The sequence below is a fragment of the Uranotaenia lowii genome, chromosome 2 (genome assembly GCF_029784155.1).
Source record: "Uranotaenia lowii strain MFRU-FL chromosome 2, ASM2978415v1, whole genome shotgun sequence".
NCBI lineage: Eukaryota > Metazoa > Arthropoda > Insecta > Diptera > Culicidae > Uranotaenia > Uranotaenia lowii.
In genome coordinates, this window is record NC_073692.1 from 302,627,798 (window position 1) to 302,646,922 (window position 19,125).

Here is a 19,125-nt window from a genome sequence, read left to right on the forward strand (position 1 = left end):
AAAGATCTCCACTGCTGGCGATCCGGAGCCAGCGTCTTCACTTGCTGCCAGCCGAGGTTCTCGTCAACTGTGCGGATTTCAGCGGCTAGACTTCGCCGCCACAAGCTTTTGGGCCTGCCTCTTCTTCGATGCCCATCTGGAATCCAGTCAAGCGCCTCTCTGCAAATCTCGTTTTCATCTCTTCGCAGCGTGTGCCCAATCCATCTCCACTTACGTTCCCGAATCTCGATTTCTAGCGCTTTTTGATGACACCGGCGATGAAGTTCAACGTTTGAGATCCAGTTGCCAGGCCACCAAGCGCGGATGATGTTCCGCAGGCAGCGATTCACAAAAACTTGCAGTTTTCGCGTCGTCACCGCATACATATGTGCACCAAGTTTCACACCCATACAGCAATACGGATTTGACGTTTGAGTTGAAGATTCGGATCTTAGTTCGTAGAGAGATCTGGCGTGACCGCCAGATGTTTCGGAGACTCGCAAACGCAAATCGGGCTTTTCTGATCCGGGTCTCGATGTCTTTCTTGGTCCCACCATCAGGCGTAATCTGGCTACCAAGATACTGGAAGCACTCCACTGTCTCAACCTGTTGTCCAGCTACCACGAAATTGGAACGATTTTCTGTATTGATTTCCATCGACTTGTCTTTCCGACATTGATTTTGAGACCTGCTGCCTTGGAGCTTTCGGTGAGGTCGTCGAGTTTGCTCTGCATGTCTTGTTGTGTTTGGGCGAGCAAAACAATATCGTCTGCCAGGTCAAGGTCGTTCAGTTGCTCCATGGTTGAAGGATTCCACGGCAATCCTCGGTTTGGTCTACAGTCAATTGATCCAGTCAAGATCTCATCCATTACGATGAGAAAAAGCAGCGGTGACAAAATACATCCTTGTCTCACTCCAGCAGTTACCGGGATTGGTTCGGACAAGACACCGTCGTGCAAGACCTTACACGAAAATGCCTCGTATTGTGCTTCGATGAGATGGACTAGTTTCTCTGGGACCCCTCGTCGTCTAAGAGCAGCCCAGATGTTTTCGTGGTTCAGTCGGTCAAATGCTTTTTCGAAATCAACGAACACCAGCAGAAGAGAGTCCTGGAATTCGTTGATTTGTTCCAGTATTATTCGTAGCGTTGTGATGTGGTCCACACATGATCGTCCGGATCGGAATCCAGCTTGTTGCCGTCGGAGTGTAGCGTCGATTTTCTCCTGATCCTGTTCAGGATCACTTTGCAGAGTACTTTGAGGGTTGTACAGATCAAAGTTATGCCACGCCAGTTACCGCACTCTGTTAGGTCTCCTTTCTTTGGGACCTTTACGAGGATACCCTGCATCCAGTCGGCCGGGAATGTTGCAGTATCCCAAATGTCAGCGAATAGACGGTGCAACATTTGTGCTGACAAGGCAGGGTCGGCTTTGAGCATTTCAGCAGGAATGCAATCGATTCCAGGCGCTTTGTTGGATTTCATGTCCTTGATTGCCGCTTCTATTTCAGCCAGCGAGGGCGCTTCCGAGTTGACGCCATTAATGCGACTTACTGTGGGCGCCTCGAGCTGCGGGTTCTGTTGGCCATTGCTATTTGTAACTCGAAAAAGTTGATCAAAATGCTCAGTCCAACGCTTGAGCTGATCTGTTCGATCTGTCAGCAGCTGACCTGCTCGGTTTTTCAGCGGCATTCTTGCATTAGTCCTTGCACCACAAAGGCGGCGAGAAATATCATATAATAATCGGATATCTCCATATTACCAATTTAGAAATTTTTATAGATATTATTACAATTTTTTGACATCACCTCTAAGAAAGTCACTCTTGCTAGACACTGGACACTAGACTGAGTCGATTTTGGGTCATTTTTGAATTTCTCAAACCCTGGGGTCTTAAAAGCTTCGTTTTGGTCCAAAACTCATCCATGATTTTTTGCAGAATTTTTAAGTAACGTTTACATGAGTAAATTTGAACTTTTAGGTTTGTATGGGAAAATTTAACATTTTGTACTGAAAAATCAACATCATTTTTGTTACTTCTGTGGAGCCGAGCCTGCTGATGGTTTTTGTGCCAAGTTATAAATTTCTTACAGGAAATTTTCCGCTGAACAACTTTGTCGAATATCATAATTCGTATCTTTTTAGAAAAAAAAGTTGCACAAAATCTACAAATCAAGTAATTTTTTAATCGAAATATTGAATAAAATCAAGAATACAAAAGGTGAAATAACTCTTATCTTCCAAAATTTAGTCTTTGGTCTTGTAATCTTTCGGATACTTGATTTTTTTTCGAAATTTACAAAAAAAGAAAAAGAAAAGAAGAGAAAAATTGTCAAACGCGATTAATAGAACTATAAAAGATTTAATAAAAAAGAAATTTCGCGTGAGCTTTCATTACGTCGTATGAAACATCTTAAGAATTCACAGAAAACTGCAGCAAAACTTATCAAAACAACTTTAAAATTTGTATCTAACATAAAGAATATATTGTCCAGGCTACAATGATTCTAAATGGAAAGAAATTGGAACTAGTTTATGTCAGTTTTTGTAATTTTTCCTAATAAAACTGTTTGTTTACATTTTGTTTCATACGACGTAATGAAAGCTCACGCGAGAAATGTCTTCTTCAACCTTAGTATCAAATGTTGTAAGAAACTGTGAGAGTAGCAATTTCTCATGGTTTTTTTATAATTATTTTAAGATATAAAGAAAACAAAAAGAGAAGATTTCTTCAAGCTTTCTTCTTATAATACAATTGATCCAAGGCTGGCTGGATTAAGGGGGGGGGGGGCAATTGCCGCCTCCCCCCTTGAAAAAAAGGTTTAACATTTCTTTAATTTAAACTACTTAACCTCCCTTTACGGTTAGGATCTTTCTGTATTTCCTCCAAGCGGTATTTGAGGAATGGTTAAAGCTAGGTATGTACATGAAATTTTCGGACTTTTCGCAAAATAAGGAGCTCTACAATCTCTCATTTTCAGAATTTTGAATTCTGAATTAATTCAGTTAGATTGAGAGCTCATATGGAAACAATAAAAGTGCTTAGTTTTACAAACCAAAGCTGATAATTTGGAAAATTCATAAAAAAAAATTTTCAATGATTTTATAACTATACTAGCAGACCCGGTAAACTTCGTCTTACCATGTTCAGTTTGGCGTCCATTTTCTATTTTTCCTAGTTTTCTTTCCATTTCCCTTCTTACCCTTCTTTCCCTTTACTCAAGTTGTCCGGCTCAATTCTATCAAAATTCAACCAAAAAATTTAAACTCATCGGGTTTTTTCGAATTCAATTTTTGTAACTTGTTCAATGAATAACTGTATGTTGATAATATGTATGTTTCATTTGCTGTATTCCGTTTTGTTATATTGTTTTTAATATCGGGACAATTTTTGGAGTATTTGCCGAATATTTTGACTAACGCAGCGCTTTCAGCTCCCAATTAGCTTTGTATGGTGTATTTTTTAGAGCTGAAGAAATAAAGAATAAGAAAAGATTTTTTACTAACCATTTGAAACAGCTTTTTATTCACCATCCCCATCCTTCGAAGCAGTTTGAATGAAAATTCATATTTTCACCAAAATCATTTCCAAAAAGATTCACCTGATAATTAAGTTATATACTTTACACATTTCAACTTAAATTGTTCCCAAACAGCACTTTACATGGCATTAAATCTGTGTATTGCAAATTCCTTTTTTTTATTCGAGCAAAAAATGCAAATTAATTCCTTTGAACTTTAACCCGATGAATCAAAGAAACGATTGGCTTTAAAAAGAGGAAAATATATGTTTAGATATATTCAGCCATTATTTTAAAGATTTTAATTGAAGCAGTTCTGATTTATAAATTTCCTGAACATTGTTGGTGGTGATCTGCGATTTCATTCAGGATTACGTTATATTTTTAAGTTTTAATAACATTTAATTGAAAAGCAGATTTTTTTAAATTTAATAGATTGAAAATAAATAATCTGTTCAGGCTACGATGGTTTCATGAGTTCATTTTATTTCCTGGAAATTATCATATAAACAAAACCTTAATATAAATTATGTGTCTTTTTTACTTTAAATCTTAATTTTCATAAATGAAACACCGGTCAAATGCTAACGAATATCACCACAGTTCAACTTTCATATTCTCTGAATAAAGAATTTTTTTCAAAAACAAAAAGTAGTTATGTTGACAAAAGAAAAAAAAATCGAAGTGTACATTTGTTCCATTTATTGGAGCAAGTGAAAACACATAGGTCTTTTTCAAATGCGTCAGTGAAAAGACTTTAAAATGAATTCAATACTTGTTCTTGTTTGTCTGTTTTATCAACTTTCATTGCTATATCCTTAATAAGTTTTTCTCCGGAATAAATTAATGCTTGGTACTTCAATTTCACTGAATGCTGTTCAACCAAAAGACCTCGATTTACAAAGACATTTACAATAATTTTGAATATCCGCTTCAGATTCAACACTTGGGATATCCTTTCTGGCCATTTTGGAGATGAGTTTCTTAAATTGTAGATGTTTCATAGCTAAATGGCGCGTTTTCACTTATTCCACCTAATAAATTACAGGAATTAATATTATTTTTAACACTTTCAGGTTATATTAAAAGTTCATCATAAAAATCTGCTGCCCCTGGAATATCAATCACAAAAAAACTTTTCAACAAAAAAGTGAATCAAAAGTCTCTTCTATTTAGCCAAAATATGTAAAACAAAAACACACTTTTCAAGTTAAGTTTGTACTTGAAATGTGTGTGCAAACAAACAGTTAACGTGTAAACAGTTTTTTGGAGAATGATTTTAAAAAAATTGTTAAGTTTATTTAATCAAATTTTTTTGGACCAAACAATTTTTAAATGAAGAAATAATGTATACATTTTTTGTAAAAGTTGATAGTTTGCACTTGCTCTAATCTACTTTCTCAATTGAAAATTCTTCCGGAAATGCATATCCTCACTTTTTGTTATTAAAAAGTAGATTATTTAATTGATAACTTCAATTTACGTTTGCAAAAAATCTAATAGTTCAATCCTATCTAATCTATTTCCAAGAACAGACTCTTGATGAGAGGACGAATGACCAAGTTGGTTAAAATTCTCTATAAATAAACAAAATAGAATAGAATAGACTCTTGTTCAGTTAATGTGTCTTGCGTTCTAGGCGTATTGGATAATACGAAATTGAATGTAAAGCTTCCCAATTTCTTATTTTCAAAAGTCTGCTAAGTGTCATAACATTATTTCATATTTGTTTTTATCAAATTCATATTTCTGGACAACAATCTACTACTTAAATTAACACGAATTAAAAATGGTTTTAATATTTGAAATCGTTTATATGGTTTTGATTCGGTCGATAAAATATCAATCCGTGTCACATCTAGGCGTCATTTATTACCATATGCTGTGTACAAATAAGCAAAAAAAACACATCTAGGTTGCATATCGCCCTCACGTGCATAAGAAATATAAGAAGATACTTGGTTGAGAAATAGGCGCCTAATTTTTAATTTTTTCCAGCGATCAATTAACAGTATGCTTTGGTTACTATTATCTTGCAATGACGTTTGCTAGCGACGCCTCGCCCATGGAGACGAAAGACAAACCCCTCGAAGAAATGAAAATCTCTAAAAATGGATGCCTGACTTTTCAATTTCAGATTTTGGCAAAACAAATATTATATGTTTTATTCGATCAGCAAAATGTCAACCTGAGTCACATCTAGGCGTCATTCATAACCATGTGCTGTAGAAATGAGCTAGGTATCAAGAACAAAACAAATTACATCAAGGCTTCATATCGCCACCACTTGCATTGAAAATATGCTTTGTTGAGAAATACGCGCCAAAATATTCTAACTGATCAGTATGCTATGCCATGGTTACTATCTTCTAACGACGTCTGCTCGCGACGCCTCGACCTTGGAGACGAAAAACAAACCGCCCAAAGGAAAAAAAAATCTCGAAAAAATGGAAGCCATGACTTTTATTTCATTCAAAAAACTACAAATTTGATAATTACGGACAATTGATGCGACTTTGTGTTGTTTTTATTCGATATAAACCGATTCGCATGGCTACAGAATATTCTAATTTCGGAGGAGTAGTACTACAAACACCGTTACAAGAGAATTTTATATAATAGATTTTCATGAGAATCAAGGAATTTTGATAAAAAAAATTGCCATTCTGTTCAATTACATTCAATTCCATCAGATTGAATTACATTTAATTCCATCAGTGATGGATTCATAATGAAGCGACTGATCGGGTGACCAAATCTAGTATTGAATAATAAATTTCAACATATTGAGGACCAAGTCTGAGCTAAATCGGATTTTACTTTATGCTTTTTGATATCCTTGGCTCAACTAGCAGCCAGCCGTGGCCTAGAGGATAGCGTTCACGTCTTCAAAACCAGAGGTCATGAGATCGGATATCGATAACGGTATACATAGTACTCTTTCTCTGACTTGGTCTGGTGTTAAGTTTGCTGGACTAAGTGTTAAGTTTGGATTAGATCGATTCAAAGAGACATGAAGTTTCTCTGAGATCTTATATGTGTGTGTTCATTATAAAAAAAACTACTCTGAAATATTTAATTTAATTTTTCAATAACATTATCAGAAATCAAATTTGACACTTCAATTCACTCAAGAATTTGAAATCTGCACATAAATATCACAAAAAAAAACATAAAATTTACCTCATTTCCATTGGTTTTCATATTTTTATGGATAAATTTATTTATTTTCAAAGAAAGAAGAAGAAGAATAAAATTAAATATTTCTTGTTTTCATTCAGTATCAACGTCATGTAAAAAAACAAGATACTTAATTCAATTAAAGGCTTTTTTTAAAAACGCTCCAGAAATTTAACCAGGCATTACCCGGGTAAAAATCAGGTATCGTTGAAATAAAAAAATACAATTAAATTGAAAAAAAAAACTGGAAATCATTCAAAACTATGAGCTTTCTAGAGATAAGCATAAAATAAAATAAATAAAAATGGGTAATTGAGAATGCTGACTTCAAAATGATAAGTATAAGTTTGAATAATAGACTGGCCCATAACAAAAAAAAATCCTTATATTGAACGCGGCACCAACCTAGGGTGCCTTTAGGTGTAAAAATGACTTTCTGAAAGTTTCAGGTCATTTGGCAGACGCACGACCTGGCGCAAAGGACTTGAAATTTGTATGGAAATTTTCGCAAAAGTGTATGGAAAATCGACATACTTTCACTCTTTGTGTTCTGAAATATGTTTTCATTATGCTAGAAAGCTCAGAATTTCAAGGATGGTAGGTCAAACGATGACAAATAAGTTTATAGAAGATTGTAACGCGATACGAGTTGACTGTGATGAGTTATCCGCAATTGAATGTAAGATTTTTATCGCATTTCTTCGATATATCATGAACGGATTATGGGCTAATAATCGCATTAGCTTAAAAACTCTTTTTCTTATAACAAAACAAAGCAGCAGTTCATAATTTTTCAAACCTTTCTTTCAACTTTTTGCAAAGATATTTGTTATAAAATAAACTACAATTTTGCCGAGGACACAAACTTTCTATCTGTTATTCTCATTGTGTGACAATGCGATCAAGTTAGAACTAATATCCAACTATACACTGTTCACGATATATCGATAAAATGCGAAAAAAAAATCACATATTCAATTGGGGATAACTCATCACAGTCAACTCGTATCGCGTCACAATCTTCTACAAACTTGTTTGTCATTGTTTGAACTACAATTCCTAAAATTTTGAGCTTTCTAGCATACTGAAAACATATTTTAGAACACAAAGAGTGAAAGTATGTCGATTTTCCATACATTTTGCCGAAAATCTCCAAACAAATTTCAAGTCCTCTGCGCCAGCTTGTGCTTCTGCCAAATGATCTCAAACCTTCAAAAAGTCATTTTTTCACCTAAGTACATCAATCTAGGGGGTGCCGTGTTGAAAAAAATGTTTTAAAAACTATCCCATACAAATTTGGACCAGTCTAATGAATAATGCATAATTTATGTATGCACCCTCTTTTCGATAATTAGTTTTGAGATCTTCGAAATTTATCTAGTTAATACAAATCAACGGAACACAAATTGGTCCAAATAATGACTTATAGTGAATATAAAAAGACTTCTAAGCAAAATAACAGGGTCCTCAATACACTTAAAACTTTACTACAGAAAACATCTTTCCAAACGTCGAAGTCGGAGTGGGAAAAGAGCTTAAATTTGTGCAATCGGCAATACTAAGTTTATTTTATCGAACTTCATTTTCAAATCAAGTATAAGGTTTTAAATTCGAAATCAAACTTTTACAGCTGATAAAACCAAAGTGTTCTACAATTGATTCTGAGTTCCTGAATTCAGCATATCATTTTTCAATTGAACGTCCATTCCCATTGTAAAAAAAACCTTCTCATAGTTGAATTGCAAATTTCCATAAGTGAATCTTTGAAAACAAAACAATCTTTTTTTCTAATCTAAAGTCTTCTTCTGAATTTTAACACAAAGATTAAATTCATTGAGATTTTCAAGTTTTGTGTTGTTTCTTAAGTTTCATATTTTTCTGAGTATTGAGAACTCGAGATAATTTTAGAAGGTATGTACTTTACTTATTTCGATTCATTATGTAATTTTTCAATTACTTAATTACTTAGTACTGAATCCGTGTTTTAAACATCCCATCACCATTTAGAACCTATTCCAAGTAACACCGATAGTTCTATAAGACTCCTCATACTCCTTATAAAACCAAAACTTTATGTAGTGGCCTGCTTTAAAACTTTCTGTTTTCAATATTTGATCTGATGATGATGAATCTTTATTTCAATTGAAAATTGAAATCGCCATTACATTTAAAATTTTTGGCACATATCATCAAAACGTTTGTTTCTGTTTTGAATTAATTAAATATTATTAAACATTATTATAAACAACAATTTCAATTTGCAATTTTTGTTTTGGTTCTGATTGGAACTATGATTCTCAGTTTTGTATTTGAATTTTTTTTTTTCGTAATATGTTTCTAAAATCTTGATTTAATTTGTTCTATCAACGACCCTTTACCATCCTTGTGGCATTCGTGTCAGAGTTTGATTTGAAATTATGATTTGAATTTGAGACATTTTATTGTGCTTCTGGATAAAATCTGATTCTTGAGCTTGGATTGTTCTATTGAATTTTGTATGTGTATCTCCATGGAAGATGAGTTGAATTCTTTGGTTAAATTTTTGAAATTTTGGATTTTAAGTCTGATGTGTTAATGTTACTTCTCAATTGTCATGACGACTATTCTGCTTTCGATGAAGCACTTACCATGATACACAATTATGAAATGAAAAACCTTTATTTATTTATATATTTGAATTTTCCCAAAATAGAAAATTTTAGTTGGTGATAGAATTATAAGATAAATTGCGAATAAAATTTGGCACTTAACAGCTCTTATCAGAATTTACATTTTCGATTGGTTGATTAACTGTTCCGCGATGTTTATATGTGATGATTTAACAATTACACTAGTTTACAGCATTTTTGAACTCAGTAAACTGAAGGTTATTTCCAATGTGAAATCGGGCGCTGAATCCGAAAATGAAATTCAAAAAAATCTCAGTAGAACCGTTTTTGAGTTATGCTCCAAATATGAAATTTCGAAAAAATTAAAAAAGTTCTTGTACTTAGATTAAAATATCTCGGACGGCATAACAGTAATTTGAAATCCATCTTTTGCATATTGAAGGTGAATAAGTTTTCTATCGATCATCTGAACACTGTTTTTGCGTTTGACCAACAGTATTGCTGGTATTAGTGACTTTATGAGAAAAAAAATTATTAAAAACGCATTTTTTTAGAGAAAATTTTGTTTCAACAAAAGTTTTAAACTCGATGGTAGCATTTAAAAAATCTGATTTTCTTTTACGCTCAAATGTCTATTTAAAACAAAGATTTCAAGTGGTTATTTATCAAAATCGGTTGAAAATTGAAAAAGTTATGGCTACTTTACCATAACTAAAAATTTTGGAGTGTTTAATAATTCAACGAACCGCTTTACACTTATCATAGTATAGGAAGAATGAAACATGATAAATCTTACTCGCTCCATGTTGAAATTATTTATTAGCTTACCAGAAGGTCACATGCCAAGTTTCAGGAAGATCTGACCATAGGGAGGGGTTGCTTAAGTCTCAAACGTGAATAAAATTTTGAGGTATTTTGCCCGGAAGGAACGAAAAATACTGGATTTTCATCAATAACTTTTTTCATCACTAGCTGATTGTTTTTTATGTTTGATTTTATTAAAGCCTAAGTTGAGACAAATATTTCACCCTAGAACTGTAACTCGATTGGATTTGAAACAGAAAAGTTATTGCGGTTGCAGATTTTTTAAATGCTACCATCGAGTTTAAAACTTTTGTTGAAACAAAATTTTCTCTAAAAAAATGCGTTTTTTTATAATTTTTTTTCTTATAAAGTCACTAATACCAGCAATACTGTTGGTCAAACGCAAAAACAGTGTTCAGATGATCGATAGAAAACTTATTCACCTTCAATATGCAAAAGAGGGATTTCAAATTACTGTTATGCCGTCCGAGATATTTTAATCTAAGTACAAGAACTTTTTTATTTTTTTCGAAATTTCATATTTGGAGCATAACTCAAAAACGGTTCTACTGAGATTTTTTTGAATTTCATTTTCGGATTCAGCGCCCGATTTTACATTAAAAATGTTGGTCAGTTTATCAAGTTCACGATTTTTTTAAAATTTTGTAAACCAGTGTTATTGTTTGAAGATACAGAAACTGCCTTCTACGAGACATAATGGTTTTTTGAAGGCAATATGTTGAACTAATTTTCAGTTCCTTCGTTTGTTCAATAGTTATGAGTTCTCTAAGATGGTATATGAAAAATATCATCGATTTATAGGGTCTTGACTAAAATTGCCCCGGGCCCTTAATTTATCTCAAATGAAAATTAAACAATCGTTGATCCCTTGTTGCAATTCATAGAAACATCGAAAAACTTATAAAATTAATGTTTGTTGAAGTTGAATTATTCATCGCAGGTTTCAATAGTGGAATAGAGTTAATTCATTATTCACTACTACAGTGAGGTCCTTACGTAGCTACTCTCTAAACTAGCGATTGCAAATTGTATCAGTGATGGTAAAAAGACGAATTATCCAATCGCGGGTTTCAACAATGATTATGTAAACTACTTAAAAAGTCTCGACTTAAATTTTTATGCTGAAGACCTGCGCAATACTGTAGGGGAAAAACCAGCTCAATATTTTAAGCAATATGACATCAACGTTGACTTTTAGTCCTAAGACAAATTTAAAAACAGAATTTTTATAAAAAACTAAAGATTAAATTTCAAAGGAAAAACAGCTTATGTAGATTATGAAATAAAATTTAGAGAATTTAAAAAATCTTGTATTGGCGAAACAAGTCAGTTTTTGCATAAAAGATTAGAGCAACATAAAAACGATGTAAAAAACAAAAGGGTTAGAGGATCAGGACTAACCCAACATAGCATAGAATATGGTCATATTTTTGACTTTAAAAACACGAACGTTCTTGAAAAAGTCTCAAAATATAACACAAGAATTTGCGCAGAAAAGTTCCATATTAAAATTAGAGGCAATGAACAGAAGGACTCTATAAATTTGAGGTCAGCCTATAACTCCATTTTACCTAAGATCAAAATACTGACAGACAAATTTAAACATAACATCAAAAGTAAACAAATAACTTCAAACAGTAGTTTAAACGATCGCTAAAATAAGTAAGTTTAAAATAGTATCGTAACATAATAAATTAAAGAAAAAAAAATTATTCAAGGTCCGCTGAAGAGGAGTGAAAAGCCAAAAGTAGCTCGTAGTGTCCGGATCAAATGAAATGTAATTTTGTAGTTATTTATTCGTAAAAAAAAAGTCGATAATAAAAACAAACAACTTATCGCAGTGATTAAATAATTCAACGAATAACTTTTGAATACATAAGTGGAAATTGATTAAGTTTTCAGTGAAGCTTCCTAGTAATATAATGTATACGTGTGTAAAATTAGTGACAATCTTTCAAATAGTTTTTGAGATAGCATTCAATACTTAAACTTGTTAAAAAAAATTTTTGGACCAGGTCAAGACAAAATTCAGGAAAGTCCCAGCGGGAGACCCAAAAACAGCAGAAAACCAACTATTCGACTAAAGTTCATATAGTAATTTGTTCAAGGAGTCTTAGAGGATCTAACAGCAAGCTAAAATTTGAATAAAAGTAAAACTTGATTCTATAAAGTTATGGATTGTTAGGAATTTCATCAAGAGCAATTTGGGAATGTCTGTAGGGGAAGTGATAAAAAAGATCATTGTTTCTGACTTGTTCGTCTAGCTGACTAATAAATAGGCCTGACTTAACTTCAACATGGTAAAAAGCAGCCCACCAGTAAAACATATATGAAATACGGCGGTCAAATTGTGCGCAATACATTTGGACCGTTAGTGGATAACAAATTTTAAATATTTAGTAAAGGACAGCAAAACGAGCTCTTCAGAGGGAACCTGGCAGCTTTCCAGCCAAAAGCTTTTCCTGTACCAGTCCACTTGTATTTTCCGGAGATGAACAAAAATGAAAAATGAAAAATGAAAAATTTGATCACAAACATTTCAGGAGGGTGGGGATCTTTAGAAGCTGCCGTTAAGTCAGTGTTTCATAAAGATTGACACGATAAATAGCTAAATATACAAAGAATACTGCCATAGAATTTCAGTACGCCCCTTGAAGTTTATACTCTGTTTTTACTGGATGCGGAATGGTGCCAATACGCAAAATCTGTGGTGGAATGATAAAAAATTCAAATATGTGGGTTTTGTGTCGATAGAGGTCAAACGACTAAATTTGTCATAAATTTTACCAAATTCAAAATGTTAGTTAATTTCCTAGGTCATGGTTCTGCAAACAGAAAATGTTATCTAAAATTTCCTTGGTTTGGAAAAAGAGTGGTTCATAGTATACACTATAGATGGCGCACGTGGTGCCCAAAAATTAAAGCCGAAAAACTTCTTCATTGAACCCTAATTCAGTAACCACTTAAGACAAAGTCACAAATTTGATTATGTAAACATTACATTACTATGCAGCTTCGCTGAAAATTTCAACAATTTTCATCCATGCATTCAATAGTTATTCACAAAACAAAGTGTTGCATTTTTTTTCGAGTACACTCCTTATTATTCTTCGGTAAAATAAGAAAGTCTAAAAAAATTATTAAAATACCCCTGGGTGTTATTGAGTTCACGTGAAACCAACTTGATGCTATCAAATCTTCCAGGGCACGTGTAATCTGAGTCGTGATTTTTCAGTCAAAGAGCTCAATGTTAAACGCCTTGTTGCAGTGTAAGTGCTAAATTACACTCAAATAGATCCAGAATGCATCCAACTGTCTTCAAACAATTATTCGTTCCACACAACCTAGGAATCCAGAACCAAGACCATCAACAGAACTTAGAACCACTAATAAATTCGCAATAATTCAATTAACACCCACTGATGCTTGTGATGTTCTCCGGACCTGATCCATGCAACTGATATCATTTTTTATACCTAGAGACTTCATCTCATTCTCGATTTTTGTTATTCTTCTATTTCCAGATAAACCAGAGTGATAATTGAAGCTGAGCCCAGAGAACGAGTCACTTGAACGAACGAATCATCATCATCATCGTCATTGGTATCTTCATCTCGAAGTGGGTGAAGAGCTTTCCAAAACACATTCCCCGTCGGTGTCGTATTGTGTTTTTGTTTCTCAACTTTTTTGGGTTCTACCGGAGTGGGGTGGAAGTTTGTTAGAATCTCGAATCGTATATCGGTATCATAATAATCATAAGTAATCTTGAGCTGGTACCTATCAGAACAGATCAGACACAGGTCAGGGTAGGGCTGAGTGGAAGTGTGAATCGCATTTCGGAGTGTACTTGAGAAGTGAGAAATATAAGAATATATCTAGATACTAGATATCGCAGTGACAAGATCTGATTATTAGCCGGTCACGATATGTTAATTGCCGAGAGCTGTGAATGTTGAGCCAAGTGTGACTTACTGTCGGTCGGTGTCAATTTAGTAGAACAGTGTCGTCTTTTGGAGTGTGACTGCGCGATTGTGCTGAAGCGTAATTAATAGAACCAAAATGGCGGCCCGAGGCCAGAGGAATTGCTTGGCTGTGGTGATGATTTTCCTGTGCGTCCGGGAACTTTCCACCCAAGAGGCGACGTCGACGGAACAAGCTCCGGTCCTGGGGCCACCGACGCCATCGAGTCCCACAACTCAATCGGACCGCCAATTCCGAGTTGTCTACGAGTGGAACATGATGGACTTTGCCTACGCCAGTGAAGATGAACGAGCTCAGGCCCTGTACCGGGGTGAATATGTGCCCCGGAATGTCATAATTTCCGACTGCAAACCGTACGCCAACCGGCTGTACGTTACGATTCCCCGGATGTTGGCCGGAGTTCCGGCGACCCTCGGTTACTTTGTGCGCCCGGACAACAACGGCCGAACGGATCCGGAAATCGAACCGTTCCCCTCGTGGCAGATGAACAAACGGGGCAACTGTTCGGCGCTGCAGTTCGTTCAGGGCATCGCCATCGACAAGTTTGGCATCATGTGGGTGGTGGATTCCGGCCGAACGGAAACGCTGCACAGAGGTGAGACTTGTTTATAGGTTGAGATGATCTGGTAGAGGTGGAACCTTACAAATTTATTTGCTTCAGGTGAGCTGCTGGGGTTATAAAAGCACCGGAATAGAGCATGTTGTTTTTCTTCATACGGCACCAGCTTCAGTGTCGAATTGAATTTTTATGATATTTTATGACTAGTTAACTTCCTTAAGGACTTTTTACAAAGATAATTTCTTCGGTGACCCTTTATGAACTTAGGGAAACCGTTAGCTTGCATCGTTATTTCCTAATGAAGACACCTTTGAAGTCCATCCTAAACAACTCCCTATTAACATATTGCGGACAAGTGCGCTTCACTGAGAAGCATAACGTGATGATTAACATAATAAGAAACATTTTATAAAGACACTTCCGATAACTCGAAGACACTAATGAATTTGGTTTAGTTTCTGAGATATAGAATGCCAAATTTTTTGGTTTTTGGGTTTAGATTTGTTTGCAGCCCTTAATGTATTAAATTACTTAATTTATTTTTGAACAGCTGGTTTAAAATCATCGTTTCTATCAACTCCAAATCGATTGGAACTTGCAATCAAAATTTGAAAATTATCTGACACATTTTGTCATAACTTTTTTTCGTGTGCACATTATCACGATAAAAAATTTCAATCCAGGTCTAGAAAAAAAAAAACAATCGGGAAATCATTAAAACTGTGCTTCCAAGCTAATGACTAATTAATAAATTTCATTTTTAATACGCATACACAATCTTAACCGACTAAAGCTTTACAGGCTGAATTAACGTGAATTAGGTACTTAAGATTAACTTTCAACACCCAGTAGATACTGGGGGTGTTTAATGTTAGGTTGCTCTTATTATATTTTCCATGGTCTAGATCTATAAAAAAAACTTAAGTGCATTTTTAAACCAAACTTCTGCTTAAAAATGAAAGGTTAATAATTCCACATATATTCCCAACGCTAAAAACGCATCTTTGTTCAACCAAAGGCTTTGGACACATTCCATCGTGACGTGAAATCGCTTTTTCGGACTTTTCTGAACAGTTATCATTCTAGAAGTCAACCAATTTACTTGAAAATGAAAAATAATGTAGCAAACTGTCGTAGATTGAATTTCCTTCATAATGAATACAATTTGGTAATAACAAAATTTAAGATGTTTTTGTTATGATCGATTACTTTTGTGACGTGAATTCACACTAGAATAGGCCATTTTTGACTTCAGTACATACAACTTTGAATTGGTATTCTCTCTGTGGAAGTAGAATATCGGTGTGTTCCAACGAGTTGTAGAAAAAAACAATTACCCACAATTTGATGTGCTTAGCTTCTCAATCGAACAACGATGAACGAAGTTATGCTTATTTAAAACTAGCTGACCCGGTGTGCTTTGCTACACCTTTGAAAACAAAATGATTTGTTTCAAAAATTGCTCGAATATTTGTTGTTTTACTGGCATTATTTTAAATCAAATTATAACATAATTCATAAGCAACCGAAAATGAGAGCTACGGCTGAAGTTTCGAATTGCAACACAAAGATAACTTAAACTAATATTCTGAATCTTGCTCTATAAATTTGTGATAGATCTGATAATTTGAATCAGTCTGGAGGGTCTCAAATTAACCGTAGACAAACAATCTAACTTATAAAATATGGTGGTTTTTGCTTGATATGTTCTGGATTTATGCTAAAAAACTGATAAGAGAGCCTCCGTCCCCTGTCCTTCCCTTCACCCCCTGTTGTATGTAGGTCGTGATCTTTAATAATCATACCCATTTTTTTTCGTTCCCAAAAATCCTCCTACATATGTCAAATATAGTTCCATTGGTTGATAAGTTTTTAAGCTTTACAACAAAATTTGTATGGAGCCTCCTCCTTTTTTTTCCCCTCTCTACACTGTGAAGCGTAAGGGTCTATAACAATCGTAGAAACATATCTCGTAACCAAGTACCTTTCCATGCCATATTCATTTCCATTTGGTGGTTTCGTTTGCATAAGTTTAGAACCTATGCTAACAACATTGTATTGGGCTCACCTCCCTCCTCCTATGTACCTACTCACTGTAAGGAGGATGTTGTGTCAGATAATCATCATACCAAAATGATTTTCCTTGTTAAGTTTTGTCCATTTCTCGGATTTTATAAAAAAAAAAGTTCAATGTAAGCCTTCTCTTCCCTTCCTATATTCCCAATTCTATCATCCTACTGCAAGAAAGGAATTGTTTCATATAGAAACAGTATTTTTCGTACTCAAATACTTTTTGATGCTTTTAGTTTCATTTGCTCAATTAATTCTCGAGTTATGTAAAAAAAATGTATGGAAGCCCCCATTTCTCCCTTCGTATCTTTCCGCTGAAAAAAGGTGGGGCTTATATTTAAAATAGAAACATTTCTCGTATCCAAATACACATGCCAAATATGTTTCCATTTGCTCGATCAGTTATACTAAAACTTGTAAGGGAGAAGTCTCCTCCCCCTTTTCATCATCCTCTTTGAAGGAGTGTGGGATACCAAATATTCATAGAAGCATTTCCCGTACCCAAATATCGTTCCATGCCAAATTTGGTTCCATTTGCTGTTGTAGTTCTTGACTTATGCAGTAAAAATTGAATGAAACTCCCCTCCTTCTTTCCTTTCTCCCCGCTGGAAGAAAGAAGGGGTCTCAAACAATCATTAGAACATATCACGTTCACAAATACCCGCCCATGCCAAATTTGGTTCCATTTGCTTTATTAGTTTTTGAGTTATGTAAAAAAAATGAAAGAGGCCCTTCCCCCTTAAATTGGAAGGAGGGAGGGGTCTCAAATAATCATTGAAATATTTTTCGTATCCCAACACTTCCCCGTGCCAAATTTGGTTCCAATATCTTGATTAGTTTTCGAGTTATATGAAAAATTGTAAGGTAGCCCCCTCCCCCCTTCCTATCACCCCACTGAGAGGAGGGAGGGGTACCTTATGTTCATAGGAAGATTCTTCGTACTCAAATACCACCCCATGCCAATTTTGATACCATTTGCTTGATGGGTGCTCGAGTTATGCAAAAAATTGTCTTTTGTTTTGGAGGCCCCTCCCTCCCTTATTGAAAGAGGGAGGGGTCTCAAACCATAATAGGAACCTTCCCCGGCCTCCAATACCTCCACCTGCCAAGTTTCACGCAAATCGGCTCAGTAGTTTCCGAGTCTATAGGAAACAGACAGACAGACAGACAGACAGACAGACAGAAATTCATTTTTATATAGGGTTAGTTGCCCTTCTTTGGACCTTTTAAGCGGTGGTTTTTAAATAATCATGATTTTCTCAAAAATTGACGGGAAATTTATATCCTTTCGGGAATCCATCTATAAGTCATGATCTTATCTGCAAGTTTCAATGAAAATTTTTAACATAGGTTTCGCCGTTATTGAGAGATTTGCAAAGATATGGATGATGCAAAGTTCCAACATTGAACCTACTGTTCCTATTTCGGTACTGGACCGGTTCCTTTAAATGGACCTAGAACTGAAATTTATATAAAAATATGATTTTTTGGAAATAAACTAACAAATTTAGTGAAAATGTAATCTTCAATCAATTATTATCATACAAAAGTATTACAGCTTTTTAGCATTTAAAAAAACTGAAATTTCTGTTAAGAATATTACAAACACTTTCATTCCCCGTCAGCTCTATCAGCTAAACAATAGCTAAAACTTGTTTGTGTCTACTTACTTCTAGTTTATGTGCGTAAAGCTGGCAAAAACTGTTAGAAATATTCAATATTGGTTTAGAATTATGCCTCAATAAAAATTTCGCACCTTTGTTGATTTGTTGGTATTGATACAAAGTTTTGGTGATGTTAGGTCTAAACATGGAACATCAAAGTCGAAAGTTTCCTATATTTGAACCCGTTGCAAATTTTCCGAGTTTTCCATTGATTTTCATGAATTTTAAGAAAAATTGGTAGGATGGATCATATTCTTCACAGTAAAAGTAATTTTCCTTTAAACTTTGGTTTGGACAGTAAAAAATCGTGATTTTTCCTTAAACACTCTAATTTTTCAAAACGCGCCCCACTAAATGAGCTGTCTGATTTACTACTGATCAACTATTATTTAACGATATTTTATTGTTCCTACTTTTTAAATTTAAAAAATTTTCAGTATCTTCATCTAACTTTTATTTTAATGACACTTCTTGAATAACAACATACTGAGGGATCAAACGTTAAAATTCGGCTTGTGATAATGTGATATAGCTCAGTTGACAAGTCAGTTTCTTCCTGAGCCGATGTCGACGAGTTCGAGTCCAAGAGTAAACATCGAACACAGTTCCATCCGATAATTTTTTCAATAACTGTCTGCCAACCGCAAAATTGATATAAAGTCACGAATGCCATGAAAATCATAAAACGACCTATAAACGGAACAAAAAATACACATTAAAATTATTGCTGTTTCTCACA

General features: G+C 34.5%; 1 protein-coding gene across 1 annotated transcript in view; it reads left to right on the plus strand.

Moving 5' to 3' along the window:
- LOC129744981 (protein yellow-like) overlaps positions 1-19,125 on the plus strand; it is a 92,040-nt gene that overhangs the window by 57,240 nt on the left and 15,675 nt on the right. The window contains exon 2 of the mRNA XM_055737802.1: positions 13,637-14,688. Within this exon, the coding sequence (XP_055593777.1) occupies positions 14,172-14,688 (517 nt within the window). The 5' untranslated portion in view covers positions 13,637-14,171. The remainder of the gene's footprint in view (positions 1-13,636; positions 14,689-19,125) is intronic.